Source organism: Siniperca chuatsi, linkage group LG15, assembly GCF_020085105.1.
Source record: "Siniperca chuatsi isolate FFG_IHB_CAS linkage group LG15, ASM2008510v1, whole genome shotgun sequence".
In the NCBI taxonomy this organism is placed as follows: Eukaryota; Metazoa; Chordata; class Actinopteri; order Centrarchiformes; family Sinipercidae; genus Siniperca; species Siniperca chuatsi.
This window is the reverse complement of record NC_058056.1, coordinates 7,857,256-7,881,874: the sequence shown is the minus strand read 5'-3', so window position 1 is coordinate 7,881,874 and position 24,619 is coordinate 7,857,256. Positions and strand designations below refer to the sequence as shown.

Genomic DNA, 24,619 nt, shown 5'->3' with positions numbered 1-24,619 from the left:
TAGCTAGTGAGCCTTCATTTTCCCAGGATCGTGCCCGTTGGGCGGAGAAAGGTCCAACTGCAGTCCTCCCTCCTGAGGCCATCTGTGAGCCAATGGGGTTTGAGCATGCGTAGTAGGGTTCCGTTATATGAAGTAGGCTAGTAAACTTTCACTCATTTCACCTTAGCAGTCCACCAAAATCTGAGACGAGAAATAAGCAATCTAGTTGCTGACTCTTCACTCATATTAGCTCTTCAAGGCCTAATTTAAAAGTTTGTTCCGACTTAAGGCAAAGGCACTACTGCACTTCCGGTTTCCACTGCTTTTCTAGCCTGTTAGCTTACTACTGTAATTTCCCATAGAGATTAGCGAGTTAGCTAACATTAGCTTGCAGTTTACTGCCTACAGCCTGTGGTAGCTCATTAGCCGCCAGCATCTAGCTTTCCAACAAAACTGGCAACGTCTGATTTCTAAAATGAGCAGTTGTTGAAAGTTACTATGTTCTGTTATGATAAAAGGTTCTCTACTTCCACTTAAAATTCACAGTTCTAATAATAATAGTGAACAGGGGCAAAGAGGAAGGGAAAATACAACAGCTGAGAATAAAGAACTACTACAGCAAAATTAAGATATCAATGATTTAATAAATATATCGTTCACACAGGCAGAACTGAATCGTGCTCTCAGGAAAACCAAGATGCCAACACCGGGGAAAGTTCAGATATGTTACACTATGATAAATCATCTTAATGAATCATCGAAGGTTTGGGAGAAGGGAGAATTGCCACAAGTCTGGAAAGAAGCTGTTGTAGTTCCGATAAGCAAGCCCAGAAAAGATTGCACAAACCCAGGGAATTATAGGCCTATTGCCTTAACCTCCAATGTGTGCAAAATAATGGAGAGAATGATAAATGTAAGATTGACGTATTATATGGAAAGCAAAGGCTATGTATCAACATATCAAAGTGGATTCAGAGGAGGCAGAAATACCATGGACCCTGCTTTATGTTTAGAACATGAAATAAGGAAAGCGCAGATTAATAGGGAAAGCATAGTGGCCATCTTTATTGATATAGAGAAGGCTTATGATGTAGAAGGAAGGATTATTAATTAAACTAAGTAAATTAGGGGTTAAAGGCCTGATGTAGAGGTGGATCAAAGACTTTTTATATGGACGATCGATTCAGGTAAAAATAGGGAAGTGTTATTCAGGAAAGTTTCTGGTTGAAAATGGAACTCCTCAAGGGAGTATATTGAGTCCTGTGTTATTTTCTATTATGATAAATGATGTTTTTCTGAGTTTGGAGAATGGGATGGGATGCTCTCTTTTAGCAGATGATGGGGTAATATGGAAAAGAGGGAGGAATTTGGAATTTAGTGTGAAGAAAATACAGGAGGCTATTGTTAAAATAGAAGAATGGTCATTTCAGTGGGGATTTAAGTTCTCAGTAGACAAAACAAAGAATGTTCTTTACACAAAAACGAAATGACAGTAATTTACAATTATATAATCAAGAATTGTAGAGAGTGAAACAATTTAAATTTCTAGGGTTGCGGTTTGATGAAAGAATCACATGAGCAGTACATATTCAGAAGGTAATGGACAAGTGTAAAAAAGTATTCAATGTAATGAGATGTCTGGTGGGAAGTGAATGGGTGGCAGAGAGATCAGCACTGAAAACCATCTACATAGGATTAATAAGATCAGTATTAGATTCTGGGTGTGTAGTGTTTGGATCTGCAGCAAGTACATCTCTCAGAAAGTTAGAGAACCTTCAATATCAGGCTTTAAGACTATGTTCAGGTGCCATCAGAACAACCCCAACATCAGCATTACAAGTGGAAATGGGAGAAATGCCACTGGAATTAAGGAGAATACAGCTGTCGTTAAACTACTGGGTTAATTTAAAAGGACATAATGAAGATCATCCAACGCAAGATGCACTAAAACCCTGTTGGGAAAAGGAGAGGAGAGAAACAAAAAGTTTTGGATGGACAACTGAGCAGAAAGCAAAAGAACTAGGAATAGCTGAAATAAACATTAGTCCAACAGTAGCACTCCCAGTAATACATCCTTGGATACTCCCTGACCTGACTGTAGATCTCACATTGCTTGGCAAAAAGAACAAAGATAAGGAGCCTATTTTGCATCCACAGATAATACAGACATATATAGAAAGTATCCACTACAGCTATGTGAAAATTTATACAGATGCTTCAAAGAACACAGCTAACAAAACTGGTATTTCATTCATAGTTCCAGATTTCAACATTAAAATTGGGAAACGAATCAGTGATGGAGTATCGGTGTATACTGGGGAGATGCTGGCAATTTTGTCAGCATTGCAACAGGTTGAAGATGTGAGACCTCTGAGAGCAGTAATATGCTCTGATTCCAAATCGTCAATAATCAGCCTGAAACACAGCCATTCAGACAGCAGACCAGATGATACAACAAACACTATATCGAATTCAAATGATGGGGCTAAATATGACATTTGTATGGATACCAGCACATATAGGAATCAAAGGAAATGAAATAGCTGACAAGTGTGCCAAGGAAGCCACAAAAACGAATCACACTGACATCACAGTAGCCCTTAGTAAAACGGAAATGAAAACCACAGTTAAGGAGACGTTGAAAGAAAGGTGGCAAAGGCAGTGGGAAGAAGAGAGAACAGGAAGGTGGTTATACAACATTCAAAGAAAAGTCGGTGTGATGAGGACAACGAGACGATCTTTACGAGATCTTTTACAAAGAAGTTAAAAGAAGAGTGTTATCTATTGTTGTTTCATTATCTTAGGAGAACAAATTTGATAAAGAGAATATGATATAATGTTTATTTTTTAAATAGATTTTTTTCAGTTTATTTTCTTTTATTTAATCATTAGTGAATGTATAGTTTAGAGTCCACACTCCATTCCAGTTGGTGGCGGTAATGCACCATAACTTTGGTTGCCAGGCGCCATATACCTTTACGAAGAAGACGAAGAAATAGAAATAGAAAAAAAAAAGGATTGCTAGTTGCCAAGTCTCCGGTCTGCAGAGATACCCTACTATTTGAATAGTCAGCAACATGGAAGTCCCTTAGATCGTTTAGGCCTTAGTTTTTTTTTTAAAGCCACACCTTGACAAGTAAATTTCCTGCTCCTGCTTCCAAAGGTGTAGCACAAAATTCTGGACCCTGTACATAGACATTCTCTATGGGTCCCGCCCGCATCCATGGCTATTCATTCTAGTATCTCTGTGGGCCCTCATATGCTCAGTGTTGTACCCCCCCTCGTCATACGCCTCTGTCCGCTGCTTCTCTGCAGTTCAGTTAATTGCATAAGACACAAATAAGAATAAGGTCAAGAGCACAAGCAGAGAAGACACTGCCCAGTAATATGCCCTCAGTTTCACTATTCTATATCATTTATCTATTTAAGTAATCACTGTTAAATCAAAATCAGTGCTGAGAGACATATCTCATCCCATCAAGGTCAGACCTCCTGTCCAGCAGAGGGCGATCTTAACAAATGTATGGCTGTACCGTAAAACTGAGTGTATCTGCGCAAACTACAATCCTCCACGAGAGGAGTGAGCTCTGTGGTAAAAACAAAAACAAACAGACACCAAAAGAGTGGACACAACACACATCTGCTGAGGTCCCATTTAAAACGTTAACAACTAGGCACCCCCATCAAGTTGGGTCGCGTTTATTGCATTCACCTAGGTATCAAGCGCATGTCCTTGTATAGAAACAGATACACCACAACAGACTGCAGCCTGTCTTTCAGTGAAAGCCCAATCTATGTAACTGTATTTCTATGTGCGCCGACACGAACCTTTCATCGGGGTCGAACAGGCATCAAGACGTTTTCAGGAAACAGCAGAGAGGAAGAGTTGAGTCGACGTTTGTTGTTGTTGTTGTCACTTGCGCTGTACCCACTTCCTGTCCGACAGTCTGGTCAACGGACCAGCGGAGTGTTTTCTCGGTGTAGGTTGAAGTCTCTTCACCGGCGGATGAATGGCAATGACGGCAGTGAGAGCGGTGGCAGCGGGGGGCCCGGCGTCTTTGTCCCGGTTTAGGGGAGCGCTGGTCGCGGCTGTGCTGGGAGACTGTGTCGGCGGAGAGTTTGAAGGAGCGGAGGAGGTTCCCATGGAGAGTGTGCTGCAGCATCTGAACAGCCTGGACGACGACACCAAAGGAAATGGTTAGTGAAAGGATGAGATTTCATACCAGTCCGCGGAAAATGAAATGCCAGATTACAGGGTGGTATTGAAAGCAGTGGAAGAGATACATGGCTCTTCGCTAACCCCCAAGCTACTGTACTCTTCACCCGTGCCGAGCTGTCCTGCAGAAGAGCTTAAAAAGTCTGAAATCACTTATTGAGTAAGACTGTGAATGCTATATTAGCCTGCCATTACTGAGATAGCTGATATTAAACTGGGGCAATGATGTGGGTTAATGAAGCGTTACACAGGGGGTTACCTACACTTTAAAAAAAAAATAAAAATCATGCATTCATTCTGAATGACTCACATCAATTGAATCTTCCATAATTTACTACAAAACGTCAAAATAATGGGAAATGGCCACCAGTAATGGGTAACCAGAACCCAAAGTGATGTCCACAAATGCAAAGTATTCCATTTAAAACTGAGCAAACCAAGCTGCACTAACGTGGCCAACACATTTTACTTCACCTATCACAAAAATGGGATTGAGTAATTTCTTCAGGACTACTAAAAATTGCAGCTGCAGTTGATAGTATAGAACACTATAGTTAATTTATAGACAGTGCGGAATTACTAGTAATGCTGATATGTGAAGCAAGATGTTGATGTTGTACATCATGCAGTGTTTATATTTACGGTGTGTGTGTGTGTGTGTGTTAGGTATCCTTGAGTACAGTGATGACACGGCAATGGCACGTTGTGTGGTCCAGTCTCTGCTCACCCGTGCTGGCTTTGATGAGCAGGACATGGCTCGCAGGTACACGAATGCGCACTGCTGACACTTAATAGCTTCTATGCAGAGTTTATGTGTATTATGTAAATATTGTTCCAAAGGCTTTTGAAACACACACACACACAAATTAAAGCCCTGGTGTCTCACCCCTCTAGGTTTGCTAAGGAGTACAGTGCATCCCCGGGTCGTGGTTATGGTTCTGGCGTGATCCAGGTGTTGAAGAAGCTGTCCTCCCCTCAGCTCAGTGATGTGTACCAGCCGGCCAGGGACCAGTTTAACGGTCGAGGCTCCTTTGGGAACGGGGGAGCCATGAGGGTGGCCCCCTTCGCACTGGCTTTCCCTGATCTGGCTGATGTTAAAAGGGTGAGCAGTGGGCATCCTTCGGGCTAAAACCACATCCTTGGTGACATGTATGTTGAAGCTATGCACATGTTATGAACTGCCATGTCTAAAACTTCAGTAATTCTGTAGCGTGTTTGTGCTAGTTTTTGCTCTTTCCCCTGCACATCCATCGAAAATGTACTGTTTGTAACTACTTTGAATTATTATAAATTAGGTGAGTAAGCTTCATTTGTTTTTCACACTGCATAATTAGAAGTTCGAACAGATTTAAACATAGGTATCGGACACAGAGTCCTAACTCAAGCCCAAGTCAGGAACATTTACTAACTTCAGTGCTAATTTTCTTCATGAACAAACAAAAACAACACTTGTAAATTGAATATTGCTGTTATGATTGCACAAAATAACTTGAGTCCAGTTGAAATTGATAGTAATCTTCGTGCTTAAGTCCAAGTCAAAGGCTCAAATAAATGAAGTGATGGAAGTCAGATTTGAGTTCAAGTTATGTGACTTGAGTCTTCACCTCTGCAGTAAATGGTCTTGTGGGTAGCTAACCACAGTGCTTTATTGTGATTCTTCTGTGGTTTGTCTTAATTATGACAATTAAACACACAGGGCTGCATTGCAAGACGCACTCACTTGTTGCTGCAGAGGTGGTTTGATATTCGTCTTTGTTTCTCTCCAGTTTGCCCTTCTGGGTGCCATGCTGACCCACTCCTGCTCTCTGGGTTATAACGGCGCAGTGCTGCAGGCGTTAGCTGTCCACCTCTCCCTGCAGGGGGCGCTAGACCTGCCTCAGCAGTTCATCAGCAGGCTAATCACAGAGATGGAGGAAGTGGAGGGCAACGAGGCTGCACGCAATGATGCCAGAATGTGAGTACTACATGAATAAAGCCGCCTGTACGGCTGCTGTAACACAAATCTGAACTAGTCATGTCTGTCATCTTATGTTTGTGGTTCACTGTCAGGAAACATGGAAGAATTTATATAAGATAAAAAGAAAGGTATGAAATGGTCTGTACTGGCGGTGTTATTTTTTTGTGTGTTTGAATCTTCCTTCCAATCTTCCTTTAATATGGTGTTTCTGTCCAGCCTAAAAGAAGCAGAGAAACCATTCTGCGAGCGCCTCCACAGAGTTAGAGACCTGATGGACAGAAGCAAGGTCAGCATAGAGGAGGTTATTTCTGAACTGGGTCAGTATCTGGTTATCTTTGACTTCATCTTGACTTTTCATCTAGGTTTTTACAAGGCTTTTCATCATCCATCCATCCTGTTTTGTCCCTCCATTGCCTGTTTCCAACACCAATATTTTATATATTTTTTTATTTACCTCTTGCTGCTCTTGTTAAATTAAAGATTTTAACAATAAGCGGTGATGGAACTGTCTTCTGCGTTGCAGTCTCACTTGACCCAGCTATTTAATATTTTTTGCCATGCGAGCAGCTCATATTCTGATCTGCCAGATTCCACTCCAGTTAGTCTTTCTGAATTCTTTTCTTATCACTCAACATTTCCTGTCTTTTCGTCCAGGTAATGGCATTGCGGCGCTCCACTCAGTCCCCACTGCCATCTTCTGTGTCCTCCACTGCCTGCAGCCCCGGGAATGCCTTCCAGAGAAGTACGGCGGCCTGGAGAGGACAATAGCGTACAGCCTGGCCCTGGGAGGGGACACAGACACCATAGCCTGCATGGCGGGGGCCATCGCTGGGGCTCACTATGGCATCGAGGCAATTCCTCAGTCGTGGATGAAGTGCTGCGAGGGGGCGGAGGACGCAGACATGAACGCAGCGCGACTACACATGCTGTACCACCAGTCATCACAAGGAGGCGGGAGTGGAACAGGGGAGCTGAGCTGCGAAGACGCATCTGAACGCAAGTCAAATGCTTCTATCAGCACAGAGAAGAAAACCGGAGCTCAGTGATTCTTCAACTGGAGTTTGACAAAAGGACTCTTGAACACACACACAAATTACACTTACACTAAAAAAATACCTTTTTGTTTTCAGACTGTGTTGGTGAACTTGGAACCTGTGATTAAGGGCAAGCTATTTCAACATTGCAACATTATTTGACTTGTCAAAACAGCTCATTTTCTTTCCTCTTCCTAATTGGATCAGCAGGGATTGAGGCCCTCAAGCTTGTGAGGGGAAAAAAAAAAAAAAAGCAAAGAAGGATTTTGTTAGGTAACAGAATATTGAAGCTGAACAAACAAAAAACTTTAAAGTGTCACCAGACAGACTAGATTAACTGTGTGATAACTGTCATACAGAAATTTGGTCTGTGTATGCACACACAGTACATCATACACACACACACACACCTCTCTCCCTAACCTGCTCTTTCCTGTTTTGTGTTGAACAATCTTTTGTCATGTGAAAGTTGCACTATGAATTGACCGTGTCTTGTTTTATCCTTTTGGCGGATAACAATTATTTAATAAACTTTTCTTCTTCTTTTTTTTTTTTAAATTTACATAATCTGTATGAGTGTTTATTTTGAATTTAAGAGCCAAAAAGCTAATTTGTTTCAGGAACGTCAGCTCCATCGAGATGTCTTATTACTCATCTTGTAGCCCAATTGAACTCCTAACTTACAGACTGCTAGTATTAGAAAACTACAGTCATGCTAGCGGCTCTGTGAAGCTGTACTAAGTCACAGCAATACACTTAGCTAAATGCTAATGTCAGCACATGCTTACAGTGACAATGCTAACATACTGATGTTTATTAGATACAATATTTTCCAATGTTCATCATCTTAATTTTGCATGTCAGCAGGCTAGTACATTTGCTAGTACATCTGAGGCTGATGGGAATTTCATTAGTTTTGCAGATTCTGGTCATAAACCCAAATATTGGACTAATTGAAATTTTGACCTGTTGGTGTTGTAGATTAAATTGATCACCCAAATTATTTTCAATAAATTCTTAAGGAGGTAGAAATGTTTATACAAAATTTCATGGCAATCCATCCAATGTTGTTGAGAGACCAGCCTTGTTTTCTTTTCATACACGGTTTTCCGAAGCGCAGTTGTTGAGCATCATTTAAAAAAAATAAAAAAAATAATCATAAGTCACATACAGTTCTTCAAAACTGTAACATATTATTTAAAACAGTAACTGTAATGACAAAAGATGCTGCAGGTTGGTTCTTGTTTCACACACCTTGAAGCTGAAGCCGCCTCCCGGCTTTAGATAAGTTAAAGCACAGCTAAAAAGTTATTGCAGCTTGTGGTGCTTTTTCCAGTATTTATGTCTTGTGCAGGAAAAGGAGTCCCTGTCAGTGACAACTCTTCTTGCTCCCCCAATATCAATATGCCTTATCATTCAAGAAAACACTTAACATTAAATTGGAAAATTGTTGTACGACCCCATTTTTTTGTTGTTACAACATTTTTCTTCAAAATACATGTTTATGTATCTTTGATCTGGAATCTTATACTAAGTGGCTATTGAATGTAGACTGCAATGTTTCATGAGTGTCAGAGCAAAAACAGGTGTAGTTAAAGAGCACAAGCAATAAAACTGGAAGAACACCTCTTTCTTCTGGATTTTTCTGCCCAAATCACAGGTTTTTCTCTGCCGGGGCGACCTCTAAGAACAGCTGCAGGAACACTGTTAACTTGGTCAACAGTCCTGGGCAGAGCTTGTAATGGATGAAGGGTACGTAGACTATAGCTCCACTCAAGATAAATAAAGTCACATAGAGGTATTCAATCTGAGGATCATCTATGATGGGTGCCAGCACAAGGAATATTCCCGCAAGGAGGACCAGTATGGGGAGTATAATGGGAACCTGTGAAGAGAGGAAGAGACAGGCACAAGCTGATTCTCATCCTGTGTTTAAAAAAAAAAGGAAAGACAAAAGTTTGTTTATTATGATGGTGGTTTGAGAGTGTATGTGTGTGACACTGACCCTGTAAGGCCTGGGGAGCTCCGGCTTCTTAATCTTGAGATAGAGAAGTCCAGATAGGGTGACGGCGTAGAAAAACCAGGCAGTAAAACTGACAACAAGCCATGAAAAAGGAATGTCAGGCAAATATAAACAGGTTGTACATTCTTTATACAAACAATCAAGAAGAAATGTCAACATTATATACATGCAAAGTAGACCCAGCTTTCACCTGAAGAAGTTGACAATACTCTGGAAGTCTCCAGGGATCAGCACCACCAGAGACACAACAGTGGTGAAGATCAGGGCTGGAGATGGAGTCAGTCTGCGGACGTGAGCCATGGCCAGAATATCGGGCTACAAAATAAACACAAGTCTGGGTGAAACTCTGTGACAACCATCTTATACTGAACAATCTAACATTTATTCATAAGGTAGAGCGATGCTCACCATGTGTCCTTCCCTGGCAGCAACAAAGCACACACGGCCACCACTGAAGAACGTCCCGTTCAGTGAACCAAAAGCAGACAATGCCGCAGCCACAGACATGATCCAGCCCCAGCTTCCTAACACCTTATTCCTGTGGGGGAAAGGTTGAAGTTCTCACAAAAGCTGCAACAGCATCCTTGCCAAGTTTCAAAAGCCACCGGCTACAAGTAGAAAGTATATCACAGGGCTTGGATACATTATTCAGATTTTTCTTTACTGTTAAAAAGGTTATTAGTGATTTCTAAACTTTCTCAGATTTTCTGACTTCATCATCTGACTTTTAACTGTGTGTGTGTGAAGTACATAATTCAGGTTGATGACAGAGGTCATTAAAAAGTCTTATAAGATTAAAAGGGGAGCTCCACTGATTTTACACATCAAAGTCTGTTTACATGTGTAAGTACTACTGCATGTGTGAAAGAAGTTGTGTGAAGCTTTTTGTGGCTCCAGAGGGAGCTGTGTGAGTTGGGCCTGAAGACTACAAGTTTGAAAATGAAAACAATCTGGGGGTGTGGAGTTAGAAAGACGAGAGCTTACCAGACCTCTGCAGCCCGCTCCTCATCTCTGCTTGACGCTTGCGGCTCGAGGCTACATTAGTCACTACTAGCATAACACACCCGAATCTCTAACCAAACTGTTGCTGGTCAGGTTGCATTGTGGGTAACGGAGGCGCCAGATTTTGACAAGGAAGAAGAATGTTTGGAATAAAAAAGACTATCTCTGGTTCTGCGGCATCAATTTTTATACTTAAAAACAAACCAACTGACCATCGTGAGTCTGACAATGTCAAAGGAGTGCAATGCTAAATCGGTGGAATAGTCTTTTAATGCCCCTTTAAAAATGAGCAATTTAACACCAGAGTCAAACTATCAGTCTGGACTTGTCTACATGAATCTGTGACATCAACATCAGGTGCTGTCTTACCCCCAGGTTACTGCTACTGCGTTGGAGGACATGAGCTCTTCAGGCGTCATTACCGTCAGGTAGCTCACATTCACCAGCAGATACAAGCCAGTCACCAGAGAAATGGCTATCACAACCGCCCTAGGAAGATTCACCTGGAGGGAAAAAAGGCAACATAATTTTTATGTTCTGGTTAATACATATAAGCTTGCATAATGGATAGTTGTAATATTGACACTGGAATAATGGATTGAGCCAGGAGTTAAGACTCCAAAGTAGAATGAAATGATTAAAAACTCTGAGCTCAATCCTATGCATGAAGTGCTGTAAACATGGAGCTGAACTACACTTACATGTTGAAAACATGTACTGACACTGTTTTTATGCTTCCCCAACAAAATGTTTTTGGCCCCAAATTTTTTACGAACATTTCCCAATGAAGCCGGACAGCAGAAAAATAGTCATTATGCATCACCTGTGCATCGACTCTTCAAACAGCATCTTACATAGAAGATGGTTTGCCCGAGGATTAACAAAGCTGTTGGACTGAATAACACAATAGTGTACTTGAATGTGATGATGATTAATTTAAAGAACCAACCATCTTCCACTCTCAAAAGTAAATATCCAGGATCTATCAGCTATGAAGTAAATGTTTTATGTACATGTATTTACCATAGTTCCAAGAGTTACACTACCTGTAAAAAAGCATTGCCCTCCAAACCCTCAAAAAGGGTTTTGGAGGGCAATGCTTCGATGAGCAAGATATTGAGCATCATCATCTAGAGAAGGAATACTTATGTCAATAGTATAACAGATTAAGTTTGTAAAGCAACAACAAAATTGATTTAAAGCCTTTCAGTAATAGCACAAATGTTGTAGTCCTCCCAACAATGTTTTAAGCATTCAGCTGAAGCTGGTGAATCTGTTTGAATTTCTTTGAGTTCACCAGACCTCTGTAGTGTTATCTTGCAAAAGTTTAACCAGTGTCAGTAACTTGAAAATGATTTACATCACGTTTCTTTCTTTCAAATTCCCACAACAAGGTTCGCACTGCCATCACATCTAAACAAAACATAAGATAACACACTACAGCTTGTCGATCGATAAGCTAAATGCATTCACATTTTCTATGTTTGCAATTGAATGTCTTCTTTTTGGCAAGTACATAAAATTACTGGCCCGTGAACCTCTACAGTCATTGTTTGTATTACATTATCCATTTTCAGCCTTAGAAAATACAGCCAAGATCTACAGAAATGTAATGAATAAAAAGATCCCTAACTACCTAACTTCTAACTACCTAGAAAAGTCAGCGGTGATTGAAAACAAACCTTCTGTGTGACCTGCTTTTTCTGACAAAAAATATTTTATGATCGTTCAACTGCCGCTTGCTACATTTTCACAATTTATATTTACTGCACACATGCACATGATAACACTGACAGGCACACACCTTTATCACAGTTTAATAAGACCACAATTGCAGATCCTCTTAATATCACACCTTGAGTGTTCTTGGTGTTCTTCACCTGTGACAGTCTGATCACTGGTCAGGTTATAAAATAACACTGTTCAGCTTAGTTTTTAACAACAAAGCCATTACATTTTATCCACTCAGTTTGGCATCAAGACATTTGTCCTGCATAATCTTCATTCTTACAGTCTTACCTCTGGTCTTTTCAGCTCCTCTGTGACATAGTTCAAGTTGTACCAGCCAGCGTAAGACCAGAGTCCTTGATAAAAAGCCATTCCTAGAGTGCTCAAAGAGTACTGAGTGCCTTTAAATGCATTCTCAACTTTTAAATTTTCCACAATGACACTGCTGCTCTGCACGAGCTCCACTATCCCTCCAATTACGATTAATGTCAACGTCAGCACCTTGGCCACCAAGAAGACCACTTGGATTCTGATGGCAATCCGGACATTCAAGATGTTGGCTATGGCAACAACCAGTATAGTCACAGCTGCAGTACACTTCACTATCAGCTGAGGAGGATGGCAGTCGGTGTAAAAGGGTGCTATAACATACTCTGCAATGCTAATTGCCATTGCTGCAATGCTGAACGGCTTCACAACCAGGATAAAGGTGACTGCTGCAAAGAAAGCAGGACATGAACCGTAGATCCTCAGTATGTAGATGAACTCCCCACCAGATTCACAAATGACTGTCCCAAGCTCGGTATAGGACAGCGCTGCAAACATAGCTACAACTCCTGAGAGAGCCCAGATCACCAGACTTGCTCCAGGGCTTCCCACGTAGGCCAGTACAAACTGTGGGGACATGAATATACCGGATCCGATCATAGTTCCTGAAACTAGTGCTACACCGCCAATCAACCCAATTTCCCGCTTCATTTTCAGGGCTTCAGGTTCCATGTCTGCCATGGCCACGTAGATCCGAGAGCATAAGATGAAGATACTGTAGTTGTTATTCACCCTTATAAAGTAGACAGTAAAACTGTCCAATATAAGTTACTTGAATGTAATGCTAACTCCACTGTGGTTGTAAATCATTATACAGTATACCCATCTTAATTCTAAGCTCACATCTTATCTTATCATGCAACCCCTTATTGGAATATTATCACTTTTGTATCCAACAACATTGGCAGCTCCATTCTGTTATTCATGCAATGACCTTGGCACTTACACTCATTGTGGAATTTATTGTCAAAGCCTTGTATATTTGTTTGACTTATAAACACTGAGATAAAAGGTTAATATAAGATGTATGATTATAAAAAAAGATGTATGTGGGAAGGGATTGGGTGTTCCTGGGCAATGCGAATTTCTTGTTTTGGTTCAAATCTGATTGATTGTCCAACAAAATCAATAAACAGTGAATGACAAAAAAGATGTATGATCTTGTAGATCTAAAGTCTTTGTAGATTGCAGTTAACTGCATAAGTATATAATGTCTTAAATATTTGCAAACTGTATTTTTTATAATTTATGAATAGTAAACAGTGAAACTTACTTCTGGATGTTTCAGCTCTTCAGTTAAACAATTCAAAGTGCTCCAGCCATCATAGGACCACAAGCCCTGATAGAAAGCAATGTAAACTGAGCCGACACCAGTATTTGTTCCTTTAAAGGAGTTTTCAAAGTTCTCAGTGTGTCCCTGGAAAAGCATCACAACACCTCCCAGTATGATCACTCCCAGTACCAGCACTTTGACAACCGTGGAAACCACCTGGATGTTAGTGGCCAAGCGGACGCTCAGACAGTTAACTATGGCCAGCACCATGATAACTCCTGCAGCCACCAGCTTCACCAGCAGTTGTGGAGGAGTACAGCCGTTGTAAAAGGGGGCCACGACATATTCAGCAAAACTCAGGGCAACTCCTGTGGCACTGGCAGGCCTCACGACAATGATGGTGCTGAAGACAAACATAAAGGCCACCACTTTCCCTGCAGTCCGCAGAATGTAGATGAACTCCGCTCCAGACTCTGGTATGACTGTGCCCAGTTCAGCATAGCAGAGTCCCCCCAGCATGGCTATCAACCCACAGCAAGCCCATATAATAAGGCTGGCCCCAGGGCTGCCGATAGCAGACAGCACATATTGGGGGGATATGAAAATCCCAGAACCTATAACGGTTCCAGCAATGAATGACACAGCTTCTATAATCCCCACTTCCCTCTTCAGATTGAGTCTCTGTTTGTCACCCTCCATTGTGTGATCACGACTGTCTCCTCAAAGGCATTTACAGTGGATACTAGACATGTACAATACAACTGGCTATAGATTAACAGCTTACTGCCAGGCCAGGCTGACATTACCCTTTCACAGTGAAGCACGTGGGAACGGGAATAATAATGTTTCAGCAAATTAACGAGGCATAACCGCCTGTTGTTCAAGAGTCACAAATCATATAGTTTCGATGAGAAAACTGCTAAGGAACATAATATGGACCTGCAGATCTGGCTCGAAAGGAAGAACCTATTACTAGAAGAAGTGCTAAGACGTGATCACCAGGACTAAAACTAGGTTTTCATGCTCTGCAGACTGCAGTCAAAAAATCTTTTTTTTTTTTTTTTTAAATCCTTTGCTGAGATTTTCCCAGGTTTGCTTTGAGAACAAAATCCTTAATCGTTGTTACCTCTACTCCCTAAACCCACAGAGAGGGATGCACTACAATAGCAATTGCACCAAATTTTAAGTTATGCAGAGGGGCATTTTTTAACTGCTCCTTAGCGTAGGCCTCTAATAACCCCTTAGCTACAATGTACCTACCACACTTGAAGCTGACTCATCCTTTTTGCAAGTGTTGTTGTGGATAAACTGAATCCCCATGGCTTGGTTAGGCAACAACACGCTGATGACACATAACTTTACCAGGAAAACCCAGAACAGGTTTTTTGTTTTTTAAAACCACTCCATGTTCAATAAGAAACAGGTTATACAAATAAGGATATATCTTATGAGTGTCCCAGAGGCGCAAACATGGACTGGGTGATTGGACTCATTTGTTATTTTAGTGTGTTGTGTAGTCAGTGTGATGTGTAGTGTGTGGCTATGGCAGTTGGCTTGATGACACTTTTGTGACTATCAAGGTGGGTCATCGTGTTCTGTCTATATTTCCCTATCATAACAGCTTGTTAGTTTTTCCGGTCTGCTATGTAAGCCAGGAAAGAAAGAATGTTCCACATTGGGGACAATGACAGCATTTAAACAAAGTTATTGTTTTTAATGTTTCAATAAAGTTTGAAAATTTTTAATGCTGAATGCCAGCTTTGATTTTTTTTTTCTAATACCAATAAGCATTTCTATTGTATTTTACTAAAACATAGTTCATTTAAAATACTAGTAGACTTTTTTAATCAGGAAAAAAAGACAGACATTAGACCTTTTTCAAATCCCTGGACTGTTTTATTATTTTAGTTATCATCGGACTGCAACATGCAGACTCGCAGGTTCATTGCTCATTTACATTTTTACTGACACCCTACATGACATACTGGATAGTCACGCGGGTAGCGGATATAAAAGTTTAAACACCTGATTTTAATCATCTATATTCTAGCTTGGCTGGTGTTATATTTTTTAACGACGGGGTCGGCAGCAATAAACATTTTTTCTCTCAAGTGTTTTTCAGAAACATTTATTACTTTATATTTTTAGGGTGATGTTCGGGAGGACAGCCAATGTCTGAGTGTGTGTGACATGGACTGCTTATTGGTCTTACTCAATAACTCCTTCAGTGAAATAACACTTTCCACTGGAACCCCACATACCCTTTTACTTACCTCTGGACGTTTCAACTCTTCAGTCACATAATTCAGATTGTTCCAGCCATCATAGGACCACAGTCCCTGGTAGAAAGCTATACCAATTGGATTGACGCCAACATTTGTGTTCTCGAAGGAGTCTTCAAAGTTTTCAGTGTGCCCTCTGATAAGCATCACCACGCCTCCTATTATAATGACTGCCAGGGTCAGAACCTTGGCCACCATAAAAAACACTTGGACTGACATTGAAAAGCGAACATTGAGGCAGTTCACAGTGGCTAGCACTATAATTGCAGCTGCAGCCACGCACTTCACCAGCAGCACTGGAGGGGGGCAGTCTGAGTAGAAAGGAGCTACACCATACTGAGCAAAACTCAGCGCGATGCCAGCAATACTAGCAGGTCTCACAAATAACACAGAGCTGAAGATTAACATGAAGGCGGTGACTGGACCTGAAGTCCTGAGGATGTAGATGTACTCCCCTCCTGATTCTCGTATGACAGTGCCCAGCTCAGCGTAGCAGAAAGACGCCAGTATCACCAGTAAGCCACAGCATGCCCACACCACCAAGCTGGCCCCGGGGCTGCCGATGGCGTAGAGCACTGTCTGTGGGGTCATGAAGATCCCAGATCCAATCATCGTCCCTCCAATGAGGGACACGGCTCCCATCAGCCCCACTTCCCGCTTCAGGCTGAGGTTGTGTGTCTTGTTGTCCATATTCACAGCAGTTACAGACCGTGCTAACACCTTTACCAATGGAGAAAGAACTGTAATTCTGCGGCCAAAGTCACTCTTGCAGCAGTACAGGGAGTTAATAATTACGTGGGTGGGTCTTACAACTGAGTGTATTTATAGGAGCCTGTTTCGCTTCGTACCTTATCTTTTCGGGGGAACAGTGTATGATGTAGTGGCCCCACGGTTGGCCATATCTTTGTTGGCTGTGCTCCTTTTTTTTTTGTTTCAGGAAATCAGAGGGTGGAGCTGAGACCTTGTCAGAGATGCAGTACGCATGAGTAAGCTGGGCTCAGAAGTCTATAAATCAGACCTGCGAGATCCTCTCACTCTCTTCCCCTGGTCTACCAACTGACATTGTTCTTTGTTTGTGTGTTTGCGTTTCACATTCACACACATTAAATCCATCATTGACCTGCTCAGAGACATACCTCATTTGTATTTCGTATTTTTAATTAAAACATTTTGCAGAACACTTTTGTGAGACTGTTTGGCAGAGCATTAGCATTAGAAGTACTAGAAGTACTTCTTTAAAATTCCTAAAATACAAAGGCAACACACCCTTCATTCATTTTGATATAGTACCATACTAACAACCATAAAATATTTTAGCACTTTCAGGGCAAGTATGTACAGTACAAAAATGAACTCTTCAAATAATAGGGAAGATAATCAAAATAATGAAATATTTATGTTGAATCTGGAAACACACATCCAACCAGTGAGTGAAGTTTTTACAACATCTTAGTGATCAGTGATCACCTACAAACAATGTTTTATGATCTCTTCACTTTGTGGCTTGATGTTTCTGGACGGCTTCTACCTACAACACATCAAACAAAGCCAAAAAACATGTTTTGTTCCTGGTGCATGTAAGAGTCAGTGTCCGCTGTCCAAATACAACGGAAAGCATTCCTATCAGCATTTTCAAGTGGCACACTTTTCTGATGTCAAACCAGGTACTCTGCGATGTGACGTGTCACCTGGCAAACCACTATCACAGACCTGCATTCAACAGCTTTCTTGTTACCCTTAATCCAGGGTCATTCTACTGTAATAATGTGCAGTAGATATCTACCATGGTTTCATGCAGGGGTCCCTCTTATCTGTCCAGCTCCATCAGGAGGCTTTATCTTCCCCTCCTGTAATAAAGAGGTGAACAGTCTTGTTGGAGTGCAGCATCTGTCCGGCTCGCTGGGCTCCGGTGATGGCAGCTAACTTGTGGGCATCGTAGCGGGAGTAGAGGGCGGTGCAGGTCCAGCTGGCCTCCTCCCCCTGACCCCCTGCTGCCAGCATGTTACACACCTCGCTGTAGAAGTGGGGGAAGGAGGGCAATCCATAAAATAGCAGGTTCTGGATCCCTTTGATGGTGTACCTAAATAAAGGAAGTCAGAGATCAGGGTTTCTGCAGGGCTCACTAAGTAAAATTTCTGACTTTTAAGACCATTTTAATACTACATAAATGCAATTTAATACCTGTTACACAGACATGCGAGCCAGAGTATGAAAGTATGATGGAAAACCAGTAGGGACAATATGGCCAAGAATAATTTAACATTTAATAAAAAAAATAATAATTCACTTCTTCCCAGCTGTATACAGCAATAATTTCTGATTATTGCTATACACTGCACTACACTGTCAAAACAATTTTGTGTTTTTAAGTGTGTAATGTCTCGTGGCAGCCTGCAATCTGATACAAAAATATTTTTTAACTAACATTACTGCCTATGGCAATAAGAGTTAAGTTTACATTCATTTTTAATACCTTCTAAGGCTTTTTTGGACCTGCAGATACACTGCAAATGAACAGGGGTGTTGCAATCGCTAGTGTAATCATGATTCTATTAGCATACCTTCAGGATTACATTCTTGTTTGAGGTTATATATATATAATCCTGTCACATGACATAAATAAACTAGAGAAAAGGGGTATGAATTCTTTGACTCTTCACAAATACACAACTGAAGAGGTCTAACTTTTGAACTCTATAAAAGGCATCACATCTGTTTCCTTCATGTGTTATCACATTTGGTGATATGTTAACTCTTAAAAAGGTAATAAAGATTACTGTCTTGAACCCTTTACTATTGATGGTGTGGGAGTGATTCCAGGAATCAATATCACCAGAATACTTATCATATTCAGTGATGTTTATTCACTTATTTTATTATTGTTGTGGTTGGTGAGGTCCAGTTTGATCCACTGAGCAACCATTGTCTTTCAGAAGGAAAACCCTACTACTACCTGCTAAAGGAGATCTTTACTAGCTGACTAACCCTGCACTCCAACCGCTGGGTGAAATGACAAAATCCACCTCCAGTCAAACAGAGAACCCAACACATGTGGGGCTACCTGATGGAGTATTAAAAAGAACTGACCTCTTGTAGAAGTGGAAGCGTTCAGTGAAGAGCAGGAACTGTTTATCTCCTTTGTGGAAGAAGTGCCTGGCTCGGGACACCTCTGACTTGCTGGAATACTCGCAGATGCTGGCAAAGTTTATCTCCTCTTTCTTCATGTAGTTGCGCAACCGGATGTAGTCGAAGTAAGACGGGATGTAGATCAGTGTGTGGGACATAACTGAGTCCCTGTATTGAGGCAACACTTTATCTACAAAGAACTGAAACCTACAGGCAGGATGGGGAACAGTGGAAATAAAACAGCTTTCAATTTAGCTGGAATCAACCAAGCATTTGTCAAGATCTCTGTCTGTACATCCATGGGTACATTGCAAAAAGGAACTGCTAATAGATAATCACCATACTTTTAATGGTGCCAATTTGCCAAAGTGTAAACAAATATAGGCTGAAAAAATACGGTTCAAGTTGTAGCCTACAGTGTAAATCACTGAATCAATGATATTTCATATTTCCCCCAAAGCATTTGGCATCACATGGTTCACCTGTGGGAAGACCTTACCGAGCATCATGGTCCATGAAGCTGCCAGAGGAGAACATCTGAAACACATGAGGCAGCTGAACCAGCACCTGGCAGATGGAACCTGTTTTTGGCATGTTCTTAGTGGCAACCTGGAACATAAACCACACAGAGAATTCACTTTTAACAAACCTACATCATCAAATGGTAATGAAGAATCTGTGTTTAAGACACAAATGAAAATTTAGTGGAATTGTTTGTTTTCACTCTTGATCTTAAAAAGTCAGCAGGATAGATATAGTAAACAATTTAGTCTGGCTACTGCTCCAACCACTGAGGATTAACTCAATCTATGAGATCATTTCTGCCTCTTAGTAATGTGTTCAACTAAACTGCAGTCTGCACTGAATGTTCAGTCCCAGGAGCAGGTGTAATGTTAACTGTAAAGTGTATAAAGTGCAGTACCTGTCCACGGTAGTTGGCACAGTGCTTGGTGAGGATGTTGTTGATCTGTGGGTCCTGGATGGAGCTGAACACCAGCGTCTGCCGGTAGTGTCTGGCCCAGTTGTTCAGGTTCCACATCCTCACTCTGGAGAAGTCCACTCCATGGGAGTCCAGCGGCTGCAGGTTGACATGCTTCATCACATGCTGTAGAGGGGTGGACGGTGGAATTATTCATAGGACATCAACTTATACAGAGACACCTTCGCCATACCAACTTTTGACAAGTTTGGTTTGGTAAAAAAACGTTATTCATAGTTTTTTTTTTTATTACAGCTAAGTTATAAAATGTGACTCTGTTAACCAATCAGAGTCCAAAAATAGTATCAGCCGTAAGAAACACTAAATCAAACTTTAATCTGAAATGCTCTGCCAGCAGTTCCTAAGTGTTTACCTAACTGCTAAATATTGTGATTTATCTAATTCTAAAATGGGTGTTAAACAGCAGATGGCGCCACATCCTTCCCAGCAGTAAAAACATAACACTGCTGAACAGGTGTGTGCTCTTACCAAGACATGTTCCCAGTTCTGCATGAGAAAGACATCTGCCTGATCCACCACCAGCAGCTCGATGGAGGAGAGGAAGTCAAAGTCTCTCTTACTTTCTCCTTCTGCTCCCAGCACCGTACGGAGGCCCAGCGGAGACGCAATGATGATGTCTGATGAATAAAAGGGGGAGTACAGACGCATGCTGCTCCTCACGATGGAGATGCCTGGTGAGGAGAGAGGACAGCAACAAGGCCTCAGACAGAAAAACTTAGGAGGTTATCCAAAAGTGGGCTGACTTGTGTTTGTTAAACTGTACCTATCCTGAAGTGATCATCCACGTTGCCCGAGAAGATGGCGCTGTAATCGTCTGGTCTCTGCAGATTGGGCGGCTTGTCATCTGCCTCCTCTCCAAACTCTTCCTTGAACCTTTTCTTGTTGCTGACCACTATCTTCTTGCCTGTGGCCTCCAGCAGGCTGATGAACGTCTGGACGACTCGCAGAGCTCCACCTCGGAACGGAACGAGAATCAGGACCTGACACATTTATAACAACAAACAAAACAAAAAATAGTGTTTTTGAGTGGAAGCATTTAGAAAAGGGATGATAAAACACAACACAATTAAGGAGTTGCTCTCAGCTCATTCATGCATTTTATATAAGACATAAATGTGATTTATTAGACTCACAACCAGGCAGGGAGACTTGCATGCAGCAAGTTAGACTATAGATGTTAGATAGATAGTTACAATGAAATCTTAAGTTGTACAATGTGTAACTACATAATCAGCAATGCATCCAAGGCACAGGACCCTTGTACAGAAATGTGCACAAATGTACAGCAAATGACATGTATTTAAGTGTGATCCAGCCTGAGAACTGTGGGCCAGACTGCTGTACATAAACATATATATTTTGCACTCACAGTCTGTGTGAAATTAGCATTTAATTTACTACTAAAGTACTCTTAGTATTTGAGACTAAAACAGGCACAATTTGCAAATGAATGAGAACTCAAAAGATATGCACTTCAGTGGAGGAATTTGTAAGACTAATGAGTGATGTTTAGAAATGTTAAATGGCGCTTTGTTAAGCCTAACATAATGTATCGTGTACTTTACCTTGGGCCGGGTCAGTCCTTGGTCTCTGGGTTCGTCCTGCGGCTCAGCTCCAGCTTTAATCTGAGTTTTCTGCTCTCTTAGCTGTGCGTTGTGAGCCAGGACCCAGGAGTTGGCCTTCAGTACATGGTTGAGCACGTGAAGGCAGTATGCACTGAGAACCTGTGGGCCCTTGTTCAGAGGACAGGTCTCCGGGTAGTAGAGGTCCTTGTAGGAGCCCATAAGAGCTAGAAGCTCTAGCTGCAGTGGGCTGATCTCTTCAGCCACCCCCTTAGGGTCAGAGGTCTGGTTCAGATCCTTCCAGTGGGTCTCCAAAAGTTTGTGGAAAACTGGGAGGTTTGTGTCTTTCTGTGGGCCAATGGATCCAAACTTCTCCAGAGGATTGGTACAGAGTAATGTGCCCAATTTTGGCCACTAAATGTGGGGAAAAGCACATGAACTGTAGTTACAAATCAATTCTAATGAAAAAAGCTGGTCCATTCCGTCAAATTGTGCAGTTAATACCGTGATCTGAGCCTTGGCTTTGCTGCCAGATGTTATCTTCTGCACATCCTCTTCACTAAGTTCTGTGCCCAAATGCTGTACAAACATGTCTGCATATACAGAAAAAAAGCTGTAAATCATACCTCAATCAAATCATATTCCTCAAGTTTTGTAATTGAGCAAGCAGTTTGCTTATTTTGAAAATAAAAAGGACATCAAATGCATCTCTTAAATGTTACTGGACAGGGAACTTAAGGTGATATATTTGACAATTTTTGTAATTTAAACTGAATTTTCTAAACTATTTTCTTGCCTTTGCTGTCTTCATGCTCTGCAGTGCTTTCAGCGTCCTCTTGACCTCCTTCGTCCATGAAGTTGGTCTCCAAACAGAACTGGGAGTCTTGCTCCTTGTCTACGAACTCTTCAACTCCTGCCTCTTTCTCTGCCATCTCCTCCCCTTCTACTGCTTCAGTCAGAGCCTCATCTGCATCCTCGGGTTCTTCCTCTCCCCCTTCATCTTCATCCTCACTGTCATCACCAACTCCATCACTGTCCCCTACAATGAAAAGCACAATAATCAGACGACTGCAATGTTGGCCTACACCGTCCTCGGTGTGCTTTGGGGGAGGGGGGGTACAACTCACCTTCACCAAGAAGCTCCTCTTCTTCCTCTTCATCATCAGTGCTTTCCTCTTCACTCTGGTCGTTACTGTTGGGTTTGCTGAGAGTTGAAAGAAGTTTCTGATAGGCTGTTTTCTGCTCTGGTTCCTCCTCCTCCAGCTCATCAGGCTCAACGTAAGAGTGTTCTGGGCTTGCTGACTGTAACAGAGGTGAGAACAGAACACCTTTCATTTTGTAACATTATAATATTAGTATGGCTAAAATATTAAAAAACTGTCTGGAGTATATCAATGAGTGGATGGTCCACAATTTCTTTTATGTAGATCTGATCAGAGAGGAGGTCTTTGTTACTGCCACTAAAAACACTTCATATTTGTGCAGTGACAGTTACTACAATCATCAATCTCATTTTGCATAAATTGGGCTTTACTTCTATCATCAGGAATTGTATAGCGCTACTCACCAGTTCCACTACTGCAGTTCTTTCAGGTCCTTCACTGACTCTGTGAAAAAACACAGAGGTAAATGTAGCTACTTGGACAGCAAGCATCTTTTGTAAGACCACAAACATGACTAAATAACAATGGTTTTGGATGCTTGTTGACAGCTCTGTGCTTTTTGTGCATGATGCATTTGCCTGAGGACTAGGCAATGTGTAAGGGTGCATTTTTGGAGAACAGGTTAAGAGAGGAAAGCATTCCCATGAAAGTGTTGAGGAGGCCATGTCTAGAACAAAATCCCCTGAAAGACTCATCTGTCATAAGTCTTTCCTAAAAAATAAGCATCATGTTTATTACCATATTTCTTTGATTAATGTTGTTTGTTCACATACATGTAGGGGAGGATGTCTGTGTTTGTAAGTAAGAGAACATACAGATAGGGAAAGTCATATGTCTCAACCATCACTGACATTAAAGCAAAAAGAAGAATCTTTGTATCAACTTTGGCTCTGTATTGTACATACAGTTGTTAGTGACAGATTACCCAAATACTGTCACCCAAGGAGATCTATTCCCATTATCCAGTGTGTGCATTCATCTGGTCAAAAGTTTGTTCTTTTCAAGGGGGTGCAGGATTTGAATCTAGTAGGCTACATCTACTTGTTTAACAGTCTCAAGCCAGCTTTTACAGTCAATATCTAGGACAGACGATGGAAATTTGATATGGACGTTTATACAATGAGTAAGTAAACTTTTACTTTATGCTACTGATATCCTTGTACTCTATCTGCTACTAGCCATGACCACATTGGGCATACATTAACTATGTGACTATTTTATTGTTACGTGTCATCTTCAAAAACCGTGTGGTAACTAACGTTAGTCGAAAATGAACTCTAACGTTACTATCTTGGCAAGAACCACAAACTAGCTACAAAAAATATTGCAATTTAGGGGAGAATATAACAATATTGGCTTTATGTTTTTAATAATAACACATAACTATAGCTAACATAGGCTACGCACTGTATCTGGCTAAACTGACCACTGCTGTCTGAATGTAACTTAAAGTTAGCTAGCCGGCTAACATAAAAGTAGCTTAAGACAGGTCGGAATTTGCTGTACTTCTTACACATCATGGAATGGATGCTCCTCTCCAAATTCCTTCAAGTGTTTCTTCTGTTTTTTGGATAAATTCGTGAAAAGCTGCTTATTGTGCCTTCTTTTACCCATGTTGACACTGTGCTGCACGTGAGGATTTTCAGCTTGTTCGGTGGTTGTTGTGAATCAGCAGCAGTACTACTGCCACCTGCAGGTCCGGAGTGGAATTACAGGTTTGCAGTTTGCTCCTGGTCGGTGCCATGAAGGAATTGACGCTCATATTTTGCAGTCTACGCAGTCTGGAGGGAAATATTTTTTAGAACTATTCAGAGATAATATTACTAACAGGATCATTAAAACCAGATATGTTAATTTATGTAAAGCCACTGTATATTGTACAATTTAAAGTATCCAATGTGCAACCAAAACCCTACTCTGATTATAGAGACCAATTTACTGTCTGAT

The 24,619-nt window shown here is 41.3% G+C and overlaps 4 protein-coding genes across 6 annotated transcripts in view; 1 reads left to right on the top strand and 3 right to left on the bottom strand.

The window, feature by feature from the left end:
- Window positions 1-3,946, bottom strand: part of LOC122862352 (zinc finger MYM-type protein 4-like) — a 34,402-nt gene extending 30,456 nt beyond the window's left edge. The window contains exon 1 of the mRNA XM_044167801.1: window positions 3,808-3,946. The gene's annotated coding sequence lies outside the window, so the exon portion shown is untranslated. The remainder of the gene's footprint in view (window positions 1-3,807) is intronic.
- A 36-nt stretch (window positions 3,947-3,982) lies between these two features.
- On the top strand, window positions 3,983-7,748 carry adprs (ADP-ribosylserine hydrolase). Its single transcript, XM_044167810.1, has 6 exons — window positions 3,983-4,176; window positions 4,862-4,958; window positions 5,090-5,297; window positions 5,962-6,149; window positions 6,369-6,469; window positions 6,807-7,748. The coding sequence occupies exons 1-6, from the start codon at window positions 3,990-3,992 to the stop codon at window positions 7,196-7,198; spliced, it is 1,173 nt and encodes a 390-aa protein (XP_044023745.1). The 5' UTR covers window positions 3,983-3,989; the 3' UTR covers window positions 7,199-7,748.
- A 228-nt stretch (window positions 7,749-7,976) lies between these two features.
- zmp:0000001267 (b(0,+)-type amino acid transporter 1) lies at window positions 7,977-16,733 on the bottom strand. Of its 3 annotated transcripts, none has more exons than XM_044167806.1 (6): window positions 15,813-16,733; window positions 10,581-10,714; window positions 9,618-9,747; window positions 9,400-9,524; window positions 9,192-9,279; window positions 7,977-9,071 (listed from the first exon to the last, which is right to left on the bottom strand). In XM_044167806.1, exons 1-6 carry the CDS (start codon window positions 16,509-16,511, stop codon window positions 8,841-8,843), a joined length of 1,407 nt encoding a protein of 468 aa, XP_044023741.1. In that variant the 5' UTR covers window positions 16,512-16,733; the 3' UTR covers window positions 7,977-8,840. The 3 variants fall into 3 exon arrangements, with proteins under 3 accessions (XP_044023741.1, XP_044023742.1, XP_044023740.1); XM_044167807.1 differs by lacking the exon at window positions 15,813-16,733 and adding an exon at window positions 13,540-14,758; XM_044167805.1 differs by lacking the exon at window positions 15,813-16,733 and adding an exon at window positions 12,231-13,499.
- Window positions 16,734-16,958: 225 nt separating this feature from the next.
- Window positions 16,959-24,386, bottom strand: utp25 (UTP25 small subunit processor component). The gene is made up of 12 exons (XM_044167804.1): window positions 24,186-24,386; window positions 23,077-23,116; window positions 22,637-22,811; window positions 22,306-22,548; window positions 22,014-22,102; window positions 21,513-21,923; window positions 20,711-20,927; window positions 20,416-20,618; window positions 19,870-20,052; window positions 19,447-19,556; window positions 18,909-19,154; window positions 16,959-17,901 (listed from the first exon to the last, which is right to left on the bottom strand). The coding sequence occupies exons 1-12, from the start codon at window positions 24,284-24,286 to the stop codon at window positions 17,646-17,648; spliced, it is 2,274 nt and encodes a 757-aa protein (XP_044023739.1). The 5' UTR covers window positions 24,287-24,386; the 3' UTR covers window positions 16,959-17,645.
- Between the last annotated feature and the right edge of the window lie 233 nt (window positions 24,387-24,619).

Coding starts and splice junctions, on each gene's coding strand:
- adprs (XM_044167810.1), top strand. CDS start 3,990: ATGGCAATGACGGCAGTGAGAGCGGTGGCAGCGGGGGGCCCGGCGTCT. Junction 4,177..4,861: donor CGACGACACCAAAGGAAATG/GTTAGTGAAAGG, acceptor TGTGTGTGTTAG/GTATCCTTGAGTACAGTGAT. Junction 6,150..6,368: donor GCACGCAATGATGCCAGAAT/GTGAGTACTACA, acceptor GTTTCTGTCCAG/CCTAAAAGAAGCAGAGAAAC.
- zmp:0000001267 (XM_044167805.1), bottom strand. CDS start 12,947: ATGGCAGACATGGAACCTGAAGCCCTGAAAATGAAGCGGGAAATTGGG. Junction 10,715..12,230: donor AGGAGCTGAAAAGACCAGAG/GTAAGACTGTAA, acceptor TTTTCCCTCCAG/GTGAATCTTCCTAGGGCGGT. Junction 9,280..9,399: donor AGTATTGTCAACTTCTTCAG/GTGAAAGCTGGG, acceptor GCTTGTTGTCAG/TTTTACTGCCTGGTTTTTCT.
- utp25 (XM_044167804.1), bottom strand. CDS start 24,286: ATGGGTAAAAGAAGGCACAATAAGCAGCTTTTCACGAATTTATCCAAA. Junction 22,549..22,636: donor AGAGGAGCTTCTTGGTGAAG/GTGAGTTGTACC, acceptor TTTTCATTGTAG/GGGACAGTGATGGAGTTGGT. Junction 21,924..22,013: donor AAGCCAAGGCTCAGATCACG/GTATTAACTGCA, acceptor CCCCACATTTAG/TGGCCAAAATTGGGCACATT.